Source organism: Ambystoma mexicanum, chromosome 9 (assembly GCF_040938575.1).
Source record: "Ambystoma mexicanum isolate Mex_15411 chromosome 9, UKY_AmexF1_1, whole genome shotgun sequence".
Classification (NCBI taxonomy): Eukaryota; Metazoa; Chordata; class Amphibia; order Caudata; family Ambystomatidae; genus Ambystoma; species Ambystoma mexicanum.
Window position 1 is genome coordinate 1447671638 of NC_090931.1, and position 21575 is coordinate 1447693212.

Genomic DNA, 21575 nt, shown 5'->3' on the forward strand with positions numbered 1-21575 from the left:
TGCTTGGACAGATCGCCATGATAATGCCAGCACAGTTAAAGATGTTGTCATTAGCAAAACAAAAGTTCCTGCCCCTACTGTCCCCCTCATGAAAACGGTAGCCCCCATAATAGCAGAAACGGGTAATTTCGCACACTCAGAATATACTAAAGGCACATCTATGTTATCTGAAGTGCTGAAAAACAAAGCAACCTCTAACAGAATAGATAGCAATCTACGTGCCTTAGAAAGAGGGGGTTCAAGACATATTTGACATTTTTAAGAATCCGGATGCTCCATCTAGACCCAATACGCTCATTGCCCCGGAGTCTGCAGATGCTATGTGTCATGGGGTCCCGGTTGATCAAAATATAGAATACAATATACATCATGCAAATGGAAAGAATTGTGACAAGGGAAAGTTGTGTGGGGCTGTGTCTGTGGATTCTCAGCTGAATGCGATTGCCAGCATAAAATCTAAGGACTCGCGGCCTTCGTCACCTCAAAAAAAGCATGATGTAGTTACAACCCCAAATGGGGATATTTTAGAGATTCAGGACGAAATTGTGGTTAAGGACACGCAGTTGACAGCAGTATCATTGAAGATATTTTGAACCAAAAACTGAACAATGCTAAACAACTCCTACCAAGCTTAGCAGGTTTTTCTAAGGGGAAAAATGAGGGTGTGAACAACTCAAGCGGTCAAAGCTCAAACAGCAGATTGCCTGAAGCAGCCTCGATAAGAGAGTTCCAAAACAAGGGTATAATAGACGATCCTAGGAAATCATATGAAGGGCAGGAGTATAAAATATCATCTGATTAGAATACTTGGGATAACAGTAGCAAGAGGATTGATACACTAAATCTTAGTCGCCCAGTATATCCAAAAGAACCAAGCCTTGTGATTTATTATATATTTGATGAAGGAGGCCCGAGATCCCTAAATAGGCATTATTTACTAAACCTATTTAGAGATATTGATGAATTGAGTTTGATAACATCTGCAGACATCCAGCTTGTCGATTTTATCCATAAGGAAAGATATGATTATGTTAGGCTAATAATAACTTCCCCTTTGGTGAGGGCGTTACTACTGAAGGAGGTTGGAGCTCTGCAAAAAAGGGGTTTTGATGTAATGGAATTCCAAGAAGTAATTAACAACACTGTCGCTCCTAATAAGACTGAAGGTTACTCAAAGCACACTGCTAATCAGGTAATAAAAACGGTGGTCGGTCAAAATACCGAAAATAAAATCTCGAACTGCAAAAATCTCGAATACAAAATCTCGAAAAAAAAATATCGAATTATTTATTTATTTATTTATATGTGTTTTTGGGGTCAGGTAAGTAAAAAAAAAAAAGTTAAAATAAAAAAAATAGAAAAAAAGGGGGTTGGGAGGAACCCCCCCATTTCGAGAAAAAACGTCAAAAAAAATTCGATATTTTTTTTTACGGCCTTTTGTTTTCGAGATTTTTTTATTCAGTATTATCACTATAAACCAATAAATAAAAACAAGTGAGTCCCAGGCCCCTGCCGGTATGGAGGGTGGCATGGTGTCCATGGTCGAAGTTAGGTCCCAATTGTCTGATATGCAGGAATGGAGATGGCTGGCTTTGTCATTAAGGGAATCCATTGAAAAATTAAAATCTATGAAGGATCCACTTTAGCAAGAAAACATACAGCCTTATATCATGGAACACTAGGGGTTGCTCTCACTTGATTGCCAATACTAAAATTGTAAAATTGTTGGAAGAGCATGATTTTGTACTACTACAAGAGACTTGGGCGACCGGTAATCTGCTGTGGGACGGATACGGAGTAATACATTTGAAGGCGAAGAAAGAACCCCTTGGTCGTCCTAGTGGCAGACTCACACTGGCTTACCGGTCAGAAACCAATATCACAATGGTCCCTGAACAGTTGTTGATGATTGTGCAATCATTGGTACTTTCAAATTGTCAACATAAAGTGGGAATATTGATATTATGTTGAGGAATATCTATTGGAATGCTGCCAAAAATTAACAGCTTTTATACCTGTTTTACTCGTTAAACCAAAAGATAAGTGATTGGCTGGATGTTTATACGGGTGGTGCACTGTTGCTTTCAGGAGACCTGAATGCGGATTGCAATTTGGATAATAGCGAGGCATCATGGATCATGGCATCAACAGGTTCTGAGAGTGTGGGAGCTTCTTTCTAATAAAGCATACAGAGGGAGCTTATGGGTGGAATTCATGCTCAGTTGGGGCATGCAGCAAATGTACAACATTATATATACATTTCCGAGAAATAAAGTTGGTACCCCGGGAACCACGGACGCACAGAGGCAATCGTACCGAGAGAAAGGAACATCTTTGAATCCACAAGAATCTACACACAAGAAAAAAAAGGAAAAAAAAAAAAAGAAAAAAAGAAAAAAGGGAAAAAGAACAAAAGGAAGACAAATAGAGAGCCGATGAGAGAGAAAATTGAATACCAATCAATACTGAATCAGAATTATGAGAAACATGACAAGGAATCTCCCCTGAGGAACCGTGGCTAAAGTCATGGGGAAACACGTGTTGGGAGACAATTTGGGAGACAAAGTTTGTTTATTGAAACTTTAAGTGTATGGAGTATCCAGAACCTATACTGAATAAATAAATTGGAATTAACATAACCAAGTGATTGAGTAATTCTTCCCAAGGAGCGCACTAAAGGGTACCAACTTTATTTCTCGGAATTGTACATATATTGCTGCAGCCACAATACAGGCACCCCTGGTGCAGACCCTTGGCCATCTGAGAAAGGAACCAGAGAGGCACAAAGGCTTCGCTCTAGATAGGAACTCAAGCCGACATTGGCTGCAACATCTGTTTTTTTCAAAATTATATATACATGTAAAGCACGAGGTCTCAATTCGATCCTGCATTACATATTTGTGAATAATCCTTTCCAGGTAGATTTGTGTACCTTGAAAGTGAATAGTCTTTACGAAAGCAACCATGCAATGATATCAACATAATTCCCATGGTTAAAAGTAAAGAAAGGCGAGGCTTTCTGTGTGGAGAATGTCACAGTCAATGTTGCAGGTACCAAGGTTAAGTTGACTCCAGGCAATATAGACAAGATAAATACTCTGATGTTTCATGATTATTCAACTCATCCGCTAGAGAGGAAAATAACCTATTCGGGGGAATCTTTTACGACATGTGTTTCTCAACTGTTAGAAAAAGCTAACGTTATGAAAAACATGCACTCATACCTTTGACATAGAAGTAAAAGAGAGAAAGGCACATTTAAGGAAAGAATTGCGCAATCTAAAGAAGTTAAACTTAAATCCAGTTGATTTGCGTTGTAAAATTAAGTATTGCAAACAAACTTTTAGAAACTGGCTTCTGTCACATCGATCAACTATGGCCCAAAAAGACGGAGAAGCAATGCTTTCCACTATAGAGAGTGAAAACTCCAGGAACATAGGGTCCATTATTAACGGCACTTGAAGTAACCCAGTTGCAGTTGACAATGAACCCAATAGCTGGAAACATTTGGGTTGAATATTTTGAGAAACTGTATAAGTACCCCGATGTTTATCGGCCAGATCTATATATTAGTAACCAGGAGTGGTCATTGAACATCTCGGTCAAGAATATCTCCAGTCAACTAAAGAAGGTTAAGGCTTCGACCACTCCAGGTCCTAATAATCTTTCATATGTCACAATGAAACATAATGTAGCAATGTGGGCGGGCTTATTGAACTGTATGTTTAGTGTCATTATGAGCGAGAAGAAAATCCCTAATTCCTGGAAATGTCACACGTTATACTGATATTTAAAAAAGGAAATCGCCTAAATCCACTGAATTATCGACCCATTATGTTGACTGATGTTGAATCTAAGATATTTGCAGCAATAGTCTTAGAGGAACTAAACAAATGGATAAAAGCTAATAATATACTGGATATAAGACGAATAGGATTCAGACAGTCAATGGGTACAGACATGGGTGGATTAATCGTAGCTAACTTGCAAAGCAAGGCTAGAGTGAAAGATAAGTAACCCCTATACTTCGCTTCAATGGACCGTTCCATTGCGTTCGACATGGTCGATAGGAACATCTTATGGAAGACGCTATTCGATCTGGGCATAGAAAAAAGTTTATTAGAGCTGTTAATATCTCTATACTCAAAACACAGTAATGAGGGTGCGACTCAATAACAGAGGTTTACTATCGGAACAAATTTTAACCCATAAGGGTTTAAGACAGGGATGTAGATTGGCAGCATGTATCCAAAGCTGGAACGTTTTTGAATTCTAGTGGACTAGCCTCACCGAAAATAGGTAGAATTAGAATAAAGTGGATCGCGTACGCGGATTAATTTCTTTTATTCGATGGAAAGAAGGTTGGCTTGCAAAGAACGATCACAGCATTCGTAGACTTCATAAAAGATAAAAAACTGTTGATAAATCCAAATAAAACAGTAATATTCTACACAGGTATAAAATCTACAAAACATGATTTCTTTTCGGTGTCTTGTGGTGGCGTAAAGTTAACAAATCAACTTGTGTTGAAATATTTGGGTTATACCTATACCAGTACACACACACTTGGCTTCACGAGAAACAATCTTGAATTAAAAGCTTCTGTTATTGCGAATCAGATGAAAATAGTGGAGAGAAGATATGGGAGATTTACATTAATCCCATGTATATTATTTTATCGTACAAAAGCAATCCCACGTTTGTCATATGGTTTTATTGGACTTTTATTCAGAAGACTTGGTACCTTGCTTGAAAATAATTGAAGCTCAAGTGTGGCGAAAGGTTTTACGCCACATCCCTAAATGTATAACAATGTAAATGATACGTTATGACCTGGGCCTGCCCTCTCAAGAGTATTATGTACTGGAAGAAGCTATCGCTACTACGTAAATGTCTTGTGTCGGACATAAACACGTTGTATTACTATTTGAGGACAGATTTAGAAGGTGTACTTATGTCAGACCTTAAAAGAGAATGTGCCAAAATACTATGTGATCTAGGTCTATCAATGGAGATTCTCAAAGAATCGGGTAAGGTTAAAAAATTATTGTAAGCATCGGATTGGTTGGAAAATAACGTGGTAATCTTAAATTCTCATTTGTACTCACAAGCAATATCTTTTTGGAAGTGGAAACCAGCTCCCGAGAAATATATTGAAAAATATCCATCCAGAGTTTTTAGAAATTTGACAACGAGATTTCGTTTTAAATACGCATGAAATCCAGAACATAAGGAACAGAAACGATGTGGAAATTAAGTTCTGCAGACACTGCAAAGTAAATGGGGTTATCGAATCATTAATGCATTTATTATTGATATGTCTGGAACTTCTGCAACACAGAATTGAATACTTCTCAGCCTTTGTAAATGATATTTCTAATGTGAATAGAGTTAATCTGTGGTACGAGATGCTCCATGGTAACTCCACGATTTTAAAAATCCGTATTAACGAATATTTGAGAGTTATATGTGATTTAGTATGAATATGTCTATGCCTAAGTGTCTTAACACAATCAGTAAGAAATTTTAAATATTTGGTAGTGATGTTTTGGCTTGATAATATTCTCAAGATCTGACAAGGTGTTTTTATCTGCTTATGACAATCCAAGTTCTATCTACTATCTGGAAACAAGTGTATTAATATGTAATCGCGTATGCTGCTCTTTTACAGTTTTTATACAATACGTTTTGTACTTTTGTAATCTTTTATTGTATTCTTGTTTGAAATTCTTTGTAAAGGTTTATATAAACCAAAAACAAAGATAATAAAAAATCTTCCCCCCAGGGTTGATTTTAGAAATCCACCTGAACACTCACTGCGCACAGGTTGTGTGCTTATGGCATAGAACTAGATCAGCACTCATAAACACCTCAGGTGTTGCACCTGCTTCCACCCCTCTATCCCATTACCCTTCCATTTTCCTTACAAAGCCACACACACAATTGGCAGACGTGTGTTCAACAAGTCCACTTTACATCAAACTATTACCCCATATGACATGGTCAACATATTAGAGATGTCATATACAAGCAGCTGAGGAGTTGTAGTCCAAGTGGCAGGAAGAGGTCTGCAACTGAGTCCATCACTGAATAGATGGAACCAAGATCCCAACATGAGTTGGAGGACCCCAAAGAATCTTGTTGCTGAATAAAGTTCAAAGTAGCACATACTTTTTGTTTGCAGAGGCGAGCTCCTGCAACAGCAGTAAAACATTTTGCATTTTGATGCCAAATGTGCAGGGTCTGCATCAAAAGACCACACGCCTATAGGAACGGAGCCAAGACCTCAGGTGTAGAACAGGGATCCAAATGATAGAGAATATAAAGTATGAAGTCTCATTGTGGAAAGTCCTGGGGATGCGCACATACTTTGCAGACAGTGGTAGTGATTCACAACTGGAGGGACCAGGTCACCAACAGAAGACCCCGGTTCCAGAGGCATGGCCAAGAGACCTTGAGGCTTTCACAGATGGATAAACCATGGAGAGGGTATTGGCAGAAGCTTCAGAACAAATTGCAAACTGGTGGCTATGACCAGTGCCTGAGGTTACAGTTCTGCACAATCACTGCAAGACAAGCCACTGGCAGTACCCACACCAGAGGGATGGTAACAAGTCCCTGCTTCACTGTCCAGGTGACAAAGGGTGCAGTGACAGCCATGCCAGAACTCAAAAGTAATGGTGTTCCCGTTCCTGGGACATGCCACACAGGCAGACCCAGGAATTCCAGGGGAATGTAAACGCATTGAAGAGATGGAGAAAACCGTCAGCGTGATGAAGGGGAAAAGGTGCCACACAGGCTCCCTTCAGGTCACATGAGAGGCTTTAGTTGCCTTGCTAGGTTTAGTCCTCCCAATTCCTGGTGCTTTGGCAATCAAATACCAGTGTTGACAAGGTACAGGTGTGCTAAATCCTTGCTTTTTAAAAGGTTTTGTATAGTTTATTACAAACTTTTAAAATGCATCTACACATCATCAATTTCTCAACATATCAAATCATATATCATTTAGGGTCACCAATTCATCTTTAGCCATCTAACTTTACATTTCATGGAAAAGCAAGTGAGACCCTTTTACTGTTTTTCACATTGTTCAAGATTTTGGCTGTAGATCGTCTTGTATTAGCAGGTCATGCACTTGCGCTAGGAAGAAGGTTAGTTATTTTACTCCCTGTGCGAGCAACAACCACCAATCTTCACCGCACATAGACGGCCTTTCTGATATAGACACTTCCAAATGCTTAATTCTCAGAGTTTTGAGTGTCGGCAGAATACAATTAAGTGTTTCAGAGTTTCATCCACACTGTTACACAGTCTGCCTTTCAAGTCGTCCGTTGGATTATTTTCTCTTAGGCGGCGTGTTTCTTTGGTTCCAAATAGGTTTGACCGAAATTTCATGAATAAGGTTCTTGGACGATTGCCTGGAAACCTCTCCAAGTAACTAGGTAACTTATTATGAGCTTTTGACTCTGGGGCGACATTTTTGTATTAGTCTGTGGTGTGATATCAGATCAACAGTATTTACCCAATCCTGAAGGTAAAGTTTTTTTTGACCGAGCTTGGATTTACCAATAGTGTGATGTTGTCAGTGTTAAGATAATCGAGAACATTTTCACACCAGTCAGCCCAATCACATAGGATTGTTTCATCTCTCTTGCCTCTTGGATTATGCAGGATGTCAAATTGTGGGGGCCGATTTTCATCAATTTTTCTGTACGACAGCATGTTCCAAGCCACACTTGCATTAATAGAAGTGAGCCCCAGCTCATATTGACTACATGCTGTCGGATTGGACTTTAGGAAGCCATAGCACCTTTCGCAAGAATGTATTTTCAAACAAGTCCCATAGGCAATATAAGCAGCCCAGTATGCTTTCAGCTCCATGAATGAGGGCAGGCACGACTTTTTGTTTATAAAAGTCCACTGTTGGCTTTAGAGAAAATTTGCCATATTTTCTGTTTATTGCCAGGCCTTCGGCAGATAGATGTTTGAATTTCGCTTTGGCCTTTTCCACCCATGGAGCGTCGCAGATACTGCTGTTAATCCACATGCCCAAGTATTGGGTTTGGTTCACACATTTGAAAATGTCTCCCCCGAGGTACCACTGCGGCTTCTTTTTGGAGCCTCCATTTTTTCCTCTTAGGTTTTGGAGGATTCGAATTTGATTTTGCAGGGTTAAATTTTAACCCATTGGCAGCTGCTTTCATTTCTATGCCAGGCGCGAGTTTCACCTCATCCTCCAAGAAAGCATGCATATACCAGCCCACATTCTGTAACCAGCCAATACTCGGTGATATTAATTGTAGAGGATTTCCAGGTTTCATCTCCAGGCCACCCACCTAAAGCTCTGAGAGCTCTTTGTTTGAGCTGGTGCAGGAACAGACCATATAGGGACATTCCCGGTCTCTACACAAAGGTTATAGGCACAAAATGTCAGCCTCAGATTTCCGACTCCCGAAATGCTGACTCTTTTCAACCCCCCTTATCCCACATATATATATATATATATATATATATACATATATATATATATATATATATATATATATATGTGGGGCGGGGGGAGATATGGGATATATTAATAGTATGTGGGGGTTCTCCCCCCGCATATATATGTGGTGTAAAGGGGGTTTTAAAACCTTTTTTTAAAGTCAGCCTTTTCGGCAGTCGGAATTCTGGGGGTCGTAATAATCACAAATCCTTCACAAAGCACAAGTACGTACTACTGCTAGGCTAATGGATTGAAACAAAACCGAGCTGCCATTTTAGGGCTCTGTTATGGAGCAAAAAAGGCTAACTTTTGTTAAAATGGCGACACATGGTGCAGCCAAGACTTGCTCTACCATCAGAACATGGGCAGTCTCTCCCTAGGTGAGTAACACCGCTCAGACAAAGGGGAGTCTTTGTGGCAGCGCTCCACCTTGGGAGACATAAGGGTCTCCAATGCACAAAGGTTATAGTGATGCCCTCAGCAAGAGCTGGATGGGATGCACTGGGAAAAAATATTTAAGAGCAGCACCATATATTCCCCTAGTCAAAACGTCCAAGGGGACCACAAATCAAACCCAACAGTGCCAATTTGTGCATTGAGATTACCATTTGTGTCCTTGGCAAGCAGTCTCATCAGCATTCGATTTGTACTCGCTATTCTTCTTATTCACACTGTAGTTGGTCAAGTGCATAAATTTGTTGCCCAGGCTCTTCATGGAAGAGGAGTACCTGCAGGAGGACAAATGTAAAGGGAAGAGGTTTACAATCTTTTTTCATTTTCTCCAAGGATTTTATTGTAGGTCGATTGGGAGACAACACACAGGCTATTTGGCTACTGCTTTTCTTAACACAAGACAACCATTTAGCTACTCCTTAATGCAAGCCAAGTGGTGCTATGCAAATACATTTATAGGGCATTACACAGGGCACTTAAATATCCAGTATCCATGCGCAGGAATGACATTCCGGCATGTTTTTGTTTGCCCAAATTTCAATTGGGAAAGAAAAACTACAAGTCCCAGAATGCAATGGGAAAAAACAGGACATGGGGGGCCTTTTCACACATGGCCATAGAGAGCTCTGTATTATACGTCAATTTTTATAAGCATCCAAAATTAACAAAAAGTGCATATTAACATCTTTCATTAAAAAATGTTTTAATATGAAACCATGCATTATCATTAAGATAACTTGGGTATCACCTCAGTCAGGAGGGGGATCATATGCAGAACAGAACCATTCACTACCATTTTAGTGGGACATATTTTAAAAGAAACCGTTAGAAAGTATTCCATTTAGTTTGCAGTCCACTTAAATGAACTAAAAAACAAAGTAGTCCATAACTACTCAATGGAAAAAGGGCGCCTGTACACAAGTGTTTCTAGGCACGACAAGGAAGAGTAGACAAAGAGGACTAAACAACAATCTTACTAGGCCTTGTGTCATTCAGATTGCGTAAGTGCGGGAGGATGGAAAGGAAGAAGTGCCATGGGGCAAGTGGGAGGAGAGAGTGCAAAGGAATTCATAAGTGCAACCAGGGAGGTGGCTCATACGTGCAGATAGTTAGGGGGCCATAGGGTTGCAGATACAGTCCCTAAGTGGTTGGGAGGAATGTCTTTAGTTGCTTCCTGAACCTTAGGTGGTCTTGCTCAAGTTCGGGAGGCACAGGGCGGCAATTCCAAAGGGGGGGGCCCCAGCCGAGGACAGAGATCTACACCGTCACTCTCTGCCTGGAGAAGCGTCTTGCTCTGGGTACACCAAGAGTAGATCCCGCTCATGGAGCTAGGTTTAGTTCCCGTTTATCAGGGCTTCGGGATACATTACAAGGCTGAAGTGAATTGAATAAGTAAAGTTAAAAGAATTGCCTCCAATTTCTTCAATCCTCCCGATTAGGAGTTGCAAACCCATAAGGGGGCAATACCTCAAACATATGTATACAGGAACTGCTTAATAAAAATAATTTCCTCCAGTGAATCTAAGGAAATTCATCCATTTCCCCAATGAAGTCTTAAGGACTAACCACCACTCATAATCCAGTGGAAAAAAAACGTTAACAATACCGTTTGGAGGAATTAGCATTGCCAATACCGCAAACTCGCAATAAAGACCTTTATGTTGATCGCTACAACAGAACTGCTTTGAGAGGATAACATGGCAATTTACTTTATAAGTGAGAAACTAGGACTAAGAAAACATGGAGACATACAGAACTATGTAGGTGGAAAACTATTTAAAATGTTGGATTGAACTGGAAATTGCAGAGTAAAACTCATACGAATGCACTGTTCTCTATTACAGGTCACTTCTTGAATGCATATTTATGTATAGCACAAACATGAAAGCAGTATTTCAGTTAAGCAACTGTTTTAATGTACTCCAAGAAAATATAAAATCCATTGTCATGTCCTCCTAGCGAGAACCCTTTCCCTGCCCATCTGAGAGATGTGCTGGCACCACATTAGTAAAACATTTGCCAAGTTATGACCCAACATCAACATTTCAAAACGTACTTGCAGCTGGCGAATCGCACCAGTCCATCTGTAAACAGGTACACACGGAGGGGATCGAATGATGTGACGTAAACATAAATCCGTAGGTCAAACTTGCTCCCGCTGATGAGGTAGGGTTTGTGCAGGTATCTGGGGAGGTATAGTTTAAAGGTTCTTCAATTGGCAATCATTCACTTCATTTCAAATCTAAGCAAGAACATCAGCAGGCTTTTGTATAGCCAAACGGCTGTTAAAAGGAAACTGACGCACAGAAATATGTTGCATAATTCATCCAAAGATTATTCAGATCCTTCAGAGAACTGCACATTATCTATGGTAAGGATGCATCAGGAAGACATGACAATATGTAAAATGTACTACGAAGATATGACAAATCGTGTATGTCGTCAATTTATTTTTCTCATAAACCAAACTGTCAAATGAGATGGATGGGAAAGCAAGGCAAAGGCAAATTTGGACTTCTCTCCTGATAACATCAGAAAACCGACCAATTAGTGGAGATAAGAGAACTTAAAGCTGATGCTACTTATCCGAAGTGCTTTGTAAAGGAAACAGTAGCTGGACAAAACCAAGCCTAAAACGTTATAAGGCAGCCTCATGGGAACGCTGGCATCACAATTGCAAAAGATTCAAAAGCAACAAATAGCGAAGCCAGATCTGCATGGAAAGAAAAAACCTAACAGCAAAAACCCAAGGTTGTGCATCATCAGGAATCGCACAGAAGTATACACAAATAAAGACCCAAAGACCAACGAGACTTTAAACCACCTTCAAATATATTGAGCAAACAGACTGGTGGTGAGCAAATACCCAACAAATACTATTTACTTAAGACTTGGCCTACAGGAATTTCCTATCAGAATGGACTCGACTGGTAAGAAGCTATTTTAATGTTTTGGCCAAATTAATTGCTTTCGACAGGTGTGTTGACAACCAAAGTTCTAACTCTGTACTGGGAGTGAAGTTCAGAAAAGTATGCAGGATCCCATTTCTAGTAGGACATGCACATGGTGTGGGTATGTTTGGCTCAACCCAATGTTTAGTGTGTGGGTGGGTGGTCACCTTGAAAACTAAGCAACAGTTGATCCTTATGCTTTGCCTGACTCACTAATAGCTGTGGGCGAGCAGTGCAGAACCAACCTAAAGAGGGCAGCAGGGTTCCCTATTAAGATGAAATTTCTCCTAGTCTGTAGTCTACTCCCTCTATACTTGTTGGACATTGGCCACCACAGGGGCAGGACCAAATTTTTTGCACAACTTAAGATTTGTAATACAGCTTGTGTGGACGCTGCTGCAGGCAGAGCCACCTGCACTCGCTCAGTTTGGCTACTCACTTTCCATATGCCCCAATGCAATACTCTACTTCTAGTTAAGTTTAGCAAGAAGGCTGGGCAGATTATACAGAGAAAATGGGACAAGAAATCTAGAATACAATTACATCAACTTTCATATTCCTATGCCATGTCCCCTTTACTCCATTATTAAGATGGATTTCCAAAATCAATGCTAGGAGTGGTGAGGACAACTTTATGGTGAACAGGAAGGCACCAAGTACAGCCAAAACCAAAAAACGTAGGGTAGCAGATCAGTATGGCTTAGATTCAGGTGGGGTGCAAGTGGTCTAGTTCTACAAATTATACATTACTCACTGTAGTGACTAACGTACTCATAGTCCATAGTCCCCTTTCCTCCATACTGTATGGGCGGCCCTCGGTCGGGCCGGAAACAGAACCTTTCACCAAAGAAAAATCGTCTTCCCCTTTAAATTTAGATGCGTGTGGGAGCGTGCCCCTGGAAGCATACGCTCTCCTGACTCCACCCACTGACGCCACTCCTCAGTCCCCATTGACGTGTTGAGAATATTACAATTCCCGAATTACAGGTTTATTACAGGGAAAGGATGGTGGGACATATGGAGAAAAGGGGACTAGGAGTATGTTAGTCACTTCAGTATTATAATACTTATAATTACTCCTACGTCATGCCCCCTTTCCTCCATAGTGTATGGGTGATTACAACATGTTCGGGAGAATTCTCAGAAATGTGCTAATTCCTCTCTACCTTAGAGACCCCCAGCCCTTTTGCTGGACTTTAGGACTTTTTCATTTTAACCTGGAGAGAGCGACACCCCTTTTCTCACTCACATATATTTTTTCTGTAATTTGAACTCTTTCTTTTGGTTGTGGAGTCTGACAAACTCCATAGGCATCATCATTTACTTTGTGGCACACAACATCTTCAGTCTTAAATACCTTCCTCTTGGATAACTACTGTTTCCAAGAGCAGTGAAGGGAAACTGACTTTACTTTCATTTGTAACTTTCTAGACTCAGCACACACAATCTTAAAATAGGGTGCTGGAGGGGTTACTTAGTACCCCTTTTGTCTAGTTACTCATGTATACAAAAAAGGTAGCAGGCGCCCCTCTCTCAAAAGAACACAGCATGATAACCTGTTCAGTGATTATTAACCACTTTGAGAGTTCGCAGCCATCTGCTTTTTGCTCACTGTACCTTTCACAGATGGGAAATATCCATTTGCATATCAGTCTTTGTCCCGTCCACATGGGCAGTCCTGAACCGAAATGCTATGGCAATTCCTTTCTGAACAAGAGTACCAACAGCAACCCCATACACGTGTTTCAGCCTTGTTGGGCCTCATCAGTGAGGTGAAGGTGAGTTTCTCATTTAACATTTTTATGTAACCCTTTCCTCGATGAATGGCAGGTGGCAGTGGTTTACTTTCAACTACCGTGGTGTCTCTTTACCGCGGGATGCGTTCACAGCAGCAGTAAAGCACCCAAGGGTGCCATTCTTTGTCAAAATGGCCCCGGTCATTTTTTTTTTCTTTTTGGAAAGGTCCTTCTTGAGATTTACTCTGCGCGCCAAACCAGGTTTGGTCCCTTTGTTCATTTTGTCTTTGGCGAGATTCACGAGTCAAGCCCGCCTCTGGCTCCAGTATGTCTGGCAGGAGCAGGAAGTGAGGGAGGTGCCCGAAACTCTGTGCTTAATCCCCTTGGTTACAGGAATGCACCCAAAAGGTGATTGGCCGGCAGGTTGGCTGTCCGGCAAGAACAGCCACCCTGCTGTTTGACTGGCAGCTAGGCTGGAATGAATGGGAGAAACCTGCATAAAAGGCAAGGCTTTTTGGCTTGGAAGGAAGGCAGAGTCGACCACTGGATGAAGGAATCCGAAGAACAACTTGGAAGAGACACCTGCTGCAACTCCTGGATCATTGGTTTGCCCGGTGAAGCCCTGCTGCTGTGCTGAAGCTCCGAATTCGCTTCGACTAGGGAAGCCCTGCAAGGACGACTTCTCCCCTTGAGTTGGTGGGACCAATCAACTCCAAAGTGAACTTGTCTGGACATCCTCTCGGAACTAGCGGTGAATTCTTGCTGCTGCAGGAACCAAAGCGCCAGGGAGAGGAACACCAGATTCGCAGTGCATCACTTTTAAATTGGCCAAGAGATTCAGGAAGATCCTCCGGACTGCCAGGAAGCAGGAGTGACTGAGCCTGAGCCACCTCAACAGAGTGCTGGACCCCAGATGCAAGGAAAGCCCATCTTGACAGCCAGGAACCACGGTGGTGCTATTCGCGAGGATCACGAGGAGCTGAAACCGCAAAGTGCCACTGATTTGAAGATTGCCAGTTGCAGTCGTTGACTGTCCCACTGCAGTGCAGGAGTCCTCCAGACATCCTCCCTCTTGCCCCACGACAGATCCAGGAACCCCAGATCTGCAGAGCTGCCCAGAAACAGAAGTCAGATGCACCCTTTTCTTCTAACCAAACGTACTGTACAGTCTAAGAGAACTTACCTCTTGTCGTGTAGCCTTACTTGATCTCAGTTGAGACTTGTCTTGGTTGCTTCTGTAGAGTTACTAACAGCCTCTTTACCTCACAAGCCTAAACATCTTATGGCCCTACTTTGATTTCTTCATTTCTACAAAGACTTCTAAAACATTGTGCAAGACTTACCTCTGAGAAGTGCTTCAGTCCAACTAGACTTTTGCCCAATTAACATTGGCCTGGCCTGGCTCCCTAAAGGACTCTTCTTCCCTCCGACTTTGTGTTTTGTCTACCTTCCAAGAAGGGGTTAACTTACTTTGCATTTGGGGTTTCAAAAAGTACTTACCTGCTTCAGAATTTTTGTCTGATCTCTTGTTTTATTCCAATAACTCTTTTCTTTGACACTCATCTCAGTATTGCTCTAAATGTACAGTGATATATTAATGTCCAGTGTCCTAGCTATTTAAGTCACCTGAGGGTGTAGGAAGTGTCTGTGTGTCATCCCAAATGAGCGTTTGCTGATTTAGAAAAACTAAGTGTGTATTTTGAAGGTATTTGTGTTGCTATTATATTGCTCCCTTCTGAAGAAGGCGTATACAAACTTTTTAATAATTGTTTAATCAAGAAAAGTTGGAGTATAAGGGTTTATTTGGATACTTGTCACTGTGAATCTCTGTAACTCCCCTACTGCTCACATTGACCCCTCTTGAGATAAGCCTGGCTGCTCCACCACGCTACCAACCTGTGTAGTACAGACTTATGCCAAAGGTTGGGTTCCTATTGCCAGGAGGTCAGGGTTGTTGTAGTGCACCCAAAGGGTACTGCACACAATCTTGCCTAACACAATGGAATGCAGCCCCAGGGAGGAGAGTTTCCCCTCAAGAAAACAAGTTCGCCAAAACTGCCTGGCCAAATGCAACGCTGGCACTTGCATCCAAGCAGTAGTGCTTGCAAAAGGCAGAGGGGGTAGCCCACGTAGCCACCATGCTGATCGTCTGCCATGGGACGTGTCTTTGGAAAGCCACAGCCGTGGCCTTGCCTCTGATGGCGTGGTTGTGCATATTTGCTGGCAAAGGCTTGTGCTGCCCCTCATACGCCTCCTTGATGGCCGTTACCATCCACGCTGCTATGGAAGCCTTGGATGCTTGACAGCCCGGTTTTGATTCTCCAAAAGTGACGAACAAGGCGTCCGATTTAATAGTCCTGTCCAGGTAAAATCTTAGAGCACGTCTGACATCCAGACAGTGCAAGACCTGAGCCTCAACCTTTGGGGTCTGCAAAGAATGCTGGGAGCACGATCTCACTCTTTCACATGAAAGGAGGAAACGACCTTAGGAAGAAAGGCTGGGTGCGTTCTAAGCACCACCTTGTCACAATGAAATGATGTATATGGCTCTGAGGCCACCAGGGCCTGAATTTAGCTGATGTGGCGTGCGATATAAGGCCCACCAGTAGGGCCGTCTTCATGGGAACCAGCCTGATGTCCACTGACGCCATGGGATCAAAAGGGTTTGTGCGCCAGGGCGCCCAGCACCACGTTAAGGTCGCAGACATTTGACAGGCAGATATAACCTGCTTAAACCAGCCAGGTGTCTCTTAACCACCAGGTTGGAGGACGAAAAGATGTCATCACCAGAGTTCTTGCAGGCCCTATGGATGATTCAGATGCCCAGAAAAGGACATAACGTTGTTCAACAAGCATGTCAATGGATTCATTTTCTTTGTTTCTGCCCAGTGACAGAACCTGGTACACTTGCTCCAGTACTGACTCCTGGTGGAGTCGCTCCTAGCACCATGAATGTTATCCCGTGACAGGTGCAGATGCTTCAGGGTAACCTGTTCAGGAACCAAGCTGTGAGGGCTAACTTCCGTGGAGCAGGGTGAACGGTCCCCCCCTGCTGGGTGAGTAAGTGGGCTGGCCCCACTGGGAGGTGTACCGGGGGCTGATCCGCCAGACAGAAGTTCTGAGAACCACAGTATTGCAGGCCACAATGGCGCTTTCAAGATGAGCCAAAGGCTCCAAGACTTGCTAACCCTGCAGATGTGAACCAGTGGAGTGGGGGGGGGGGGGGGGCACGCTCATGTTGTTCCACGGGATATGCAATGCGTCACCAAACAAGCTCCTGCTCCAGCCACAAGACAAACTGAGGCCATCTCCTGTTGGCACTGGTGGCAAAGAGGTCCACCTGAGGGTGGCCTCCACCTGCTGAAGAGCCCTTGGAGAACTTCCTCGTTCAACTGTCATTCTTAGTGGTCCATCCCCCAACCTGCTGAGCCTGTCCGCTTCCAGGTTGAGTTCCCCAGGAAGGTGGGACGCTGACAAGTGAACACTGTTCGACAGTGCCCACTCCCAGATGACAATTGAAAGCCTGCAGAGAGGCTGGGACCAGGTACTGCCCTGCTTGTTGATGCAATACATGCAGATTGAGCCGTCTGTTTGGATGCAGACTGATCTGCTACTGACCATGGGCGGAAAAGCTTTTAGAGTAAGCCAGATGGCCATCATCTCGAGCCAGTTGATGTGCTCCTGATGAGACCAAACTCCATGGACGCTGTGGTTGTCCAGGGTAGCACCTTATCCTTCCAGGGACGAGTCAGTGATCATGGTAATCTGTGTTAATGGCTGCCGGTATGGCCTGCCTACCAGCAGATTTGGTGTCTGTACCCCACCAGACTAGGTCCTGGTGGAGATGCTGTGGTATGCTGACTGGTTCCGCCTGAGAGCCCTTCTCCTGATTCCATCTCGAGTCTCGTATGCAGCACCGCGTAGAGGAATGCTGCCATTAATCCCAGCAGGTGTTGGTACCACCAGGCTGAGGTTACTGCTCAGCTGAGGAAATGCCCTGTGGCCCTCTTGATCGCTGTGATCTTGTCCTTTGAGGGAAAGATCCTCTCGGTCCTCCTATCCCATATAAGACCCAGAAATGTCAGTCTGCGTGGGCAGCAACTGTGACTTCTTGAGATTGATCGAAAATCCCAGATCGTATAGTGTGTGCATCAGCGTGAAGCCCATGTGATGCACTGCATCGGGGGAGCCCGCCCCGACTAGCCAGTCGTCGAGGCATGGATAAATGTGGTGGCCTTGCGCCCCGAGTAGAGCTGCCACCGCGTTCATTAGCCCTGTAAAAACCCTTGTGCCGAATTGAGTCCAAAGGGTAGAACTCTGTATTGAAAGTGAAGACCCATGATCCAGAAAGTGAAGGACCGATGGGATTCCCAGATCGGGACGTGAAGGTAGGCATCCTTCAGATCCAAGGAGCACATCCAGTCTCCCCCGCACAAAGTCTCTGCAATGAAGGCTTGGGTAACCAGCTTTAGAGAAAAGAGAAAATAATAACTTCCTCTGAGGAAGAGCGAGTGGAATTGCAAGGCCGAAGGCCTAACCCAAGAACGCTGGTGAAAGCGGCCTGTTCCCATCAACGTGGAAAAGAGGACTGGGGAGTGGCGCCGGTGGGCAGAGTCAGGGGAGCGCATGTTCCCAGGGCCACGCCCCCACGCACAACTAAATTTAAAGGGGAAGACAATATTTTCAATATCTTTAGGGGTTCTGTTTCCGTCCCTAGCGATGAGCGCCCATACAGTATGGAGGAAAGGGGACGGGACGAAGGGGTATGATATACACACTGTGGCAGACTAGAAGGAGGACTCGGACCAGAAGACATTGTGTTAAACGAGATTTATTAATGTCAAAATTAAGAAATGCCTTTCTATCCCTATTCCGTGCCAACAAAATGATACTAAGGTGCTCATCAAAACAACGTCTTCCATCCAAACCATTTTCTACCTGACCCTACCACTAAAGGAACACATCTTAAAGCAGTATAACCTGCTTCTAGAGTTCATGTAATCTTGACCGCTCCTCGATCCGAGAGAGATTTCTTGCCTTTACTAATTATTCTCTTTGTCCAAAAACACAAAATAGTTTTTCCAAACACCCACTAAGTCTCAAGTTCCAGAAATTAAAGTTTTGATTTGGTGTAAATGAAGTGATAGCTCCTTAATCCCCTTCTACCATCTGGTTTGATATCTTCCTATGGTTCACACTTACCATGTCACCGACTTCTCCTGGGCTTGTTCTAGTTGCATCTCTTTGTATTCTTCAGGTTCGACTGATTCCACCAATCTCGCATTCTTATTTTTCTCCCAGGGTCAACCCCCTTTTAAAACACTTCTCTTGGTTTGACGTAATGTCTATACTTAGTTTGATTCATTATTATAACTGGACTTTCTGCCTCTTCACAAATGTTTGCTTTAAGAAAATATTCCTTTTCTTATGTCCTGTGAGCCTGTGACCTGGGTTGGGGCAATCCTTTTCACTCCCCTTGCTCCCCTCTGGTGCGGGGGTCTCTCCCCCTCCACCATGTGAACGCAGTGATCGGGTGCTCGCTGCGGTGAGGTGGTTTTAACTCGCTCAACTTCTCACCTTTTTTCGGTGTCCTCCAGAGTGCTGCCTGGTGTTTTCTTCCTCGCCGGCACCTTCACTGTGCATATAGTTCGACATATAGTGGTAACCACAGAGTATTACATTTTTTTCCCCGAAGATCGAAAACGGGCATCGACATGGGTATGACTAACACTATCCCTAACACGACATGTAGTGTACCCAAAATCCTTCACCTGTCGAGGTCCCACTGGTTTTTCATTCTGCCGTGCGGGAGCATTGCCGATGCGTGACAGTACAGAAGAGAGAAGGTGTAAGGGGTCTATGCTCCTCCTACTCCAAGAGGGGAGGAAGAGCGGACGCATGTGAATCTAAGCAAATACAATCATCGGAAATACGATTACGCTGAGTAATGTACGTCTTCTGATGCTTGTGAATCTGCTTAGAATCACATGCTGTGCGTAGACAAGCAAGCAGTACCAGGAGATGGTGGTGGGATGTGTGAAGAAACAGTAGCAAAGAGATGTCTTAGCACTGCTTGTCCCATATGAGAATCAGACTTGGAGCATGTCTCTAAGCAGTAGTGTTGGGTGAAGGTATGAACAGAACTCCAGGTTGCTGCTTTGCAAATGGAATCTAGAGGAACATTTGAAATGGATGCTTTGGTAATCCCTATGCCTCGATTAGAGTGAGCTCTAGGTGTAAAGGGTAGATCTCTCTTGGCAAGAGAGTAACACAGTGATGCAATTTACAATCCATCTGGAAATAGACCAACTGCCACACAGACAAAGAACTGGTTCTTCTTTCTCAGTGGCTTATTTTTTTTCAAGGTAGTATATTACTGCCTTCCTCACGTCAAGTGTATGGACGCTTCTTTCTGCCAAGTTAGTGGGGTTTTGAAAGAAAGTGGGAAGTTGGACTGATTAATTCACATGTAACTTATGGATTTAGGCGCAAAACGTGGGTGTGTGCGCGCGAAACCACCTCATCTATGTGAATAGTTACAAATGGGTCTTGAACTGAAAGGCCTGCAGTTCACCAACTCACCTTATCGAGGTGATGGCCATTAAGAAGGTAATATTATAGGTGAGGGCCTCAAGGCTAGCCTTGTGCATTGGTTCGAAGGGAGGTCCCATTAATCTTGTACGGACAACATTCCAGTCCCATCCGGGGGAGATGGATTGGAAATAGGTGGGGTGAAGTCATTTTACACCTTCCATGATAGCCTCAATGACAGGAATTTTCCACAATGAAACCTTGCTCTGGAATGTGGTATACGCAGAGTGCGGCCATGTGGACCTTTAGGGAACTGTCCCGAGTCTAATAGTTGTGCTAGATAAATGTCAATATCTTTAGTGGAGCGGTCAATGGGATGGACATTCTTTGTATTGCACCAGGTAACAAAGCGTTTCCACTTATTGGAGTAATAAAGTCTGGTGTTGAGTTTTCATGCTTTCCAGAGAATGTACATACATCTCTGAGGGAGTTGGAGGTGCCCAAACTATGACTTCAGGAGCCAAGCTGCTAAGTTGAGCGTGCAGCGGCACAGATGCAGTGTTTCCCCCTGGTCTTGCGACAGCATGCTGTACCGGCATGGCAGTTTCCTAGGAGGCGAGACCGACATTCTCATGAGATGGGAGAACCATGGCAGTCAGGCCCACATTGGTGCCACCAGCATCATTGTGACTTGTTCCTGGTGCATTTTGTGCACTATCTTGTTGAGAAGGGGAATCGGGGTGGGGAGGCGTAGGTAAATATCCAAATATCCCAGACCATGTTATCCAGAGACCAATCCCTTTGGAGTGCTTCTTTGGGTAACTGGAGGCGTAATCTGGGAATTTAGCGTTCGAGAGTCGCAAACATGTCAGTGTCTGGAAAACCCCACCCTGCAAAGACATCGAGAAGACTGTGCTCTTGTAAGTGGCACTTATGCTCTATGGGTAGGTGCAATTCTCTGCCAGAATATTGTGTTCCCCTGGATCATGTGATAGGAGTAACAGGTGTTTGAGCGCCCACTTCCAAATGTTCTGGGACAGTGTGGATGGATCTGGAGTGAATGCCCCCCTTTGTTCAGGTAGTACATGGCCATGGTACTGTCTATAAGGACACTGTCTTCCCATGCAGATGTGCTCGGAAGGTTTTTTGGGCTTTGAACACTGCAATCCTGTTGGACGAGATCTAGGTCCTGCTGGAAAAGAGCCCCATCAAAGTCGTTTCCAGCAGGACCTAGATCTCGTCCAACAGGATATATAGATGTTCTGGTGACAGTAGTCTGCTTCCGGGTGGATGGTAGCAGGATGGTTGGAGGAACTCAATGCAGCACCCACGGGCAACAGTCTTCAGTACCCACTGATCTGATGTGATTCCCCCTCCCAAGTCAGTAAAAGATGTTAAACGTCCCCTGACTGGGGA

General features: G+C 43.5%; 1 protein-coding gene across 3 annotated transcripts in view; it reads right to left on the bottom strand.

Moving 5' to 3' along the window:
• The window catches only part of TTLL4 (tubulin tyrosine ligase like 4), a 1554536-nt gene that overhangs the window by 743796 nt on the left and 789165 nt on the right, over nt 1-21575 (bottom strand). For all 3 annotated transcript variants that reach the window (XM_069616870.1, XM_069616872.1, XM_069616871.1), the window contains 2 exons: nt 10998-11126; nt 9094-9216 (listed from right to left, as the gene is read on the bottom strand). In XM_069616870.1, the coding sequence (XP_069472971.1) occupies nt 9094-9216; nt 10998-11126 (252 nt within the window). The remainder of the gene's footprint in view (nt 1-9093; nt 9217-10997; nt 11127-21575) is intronic.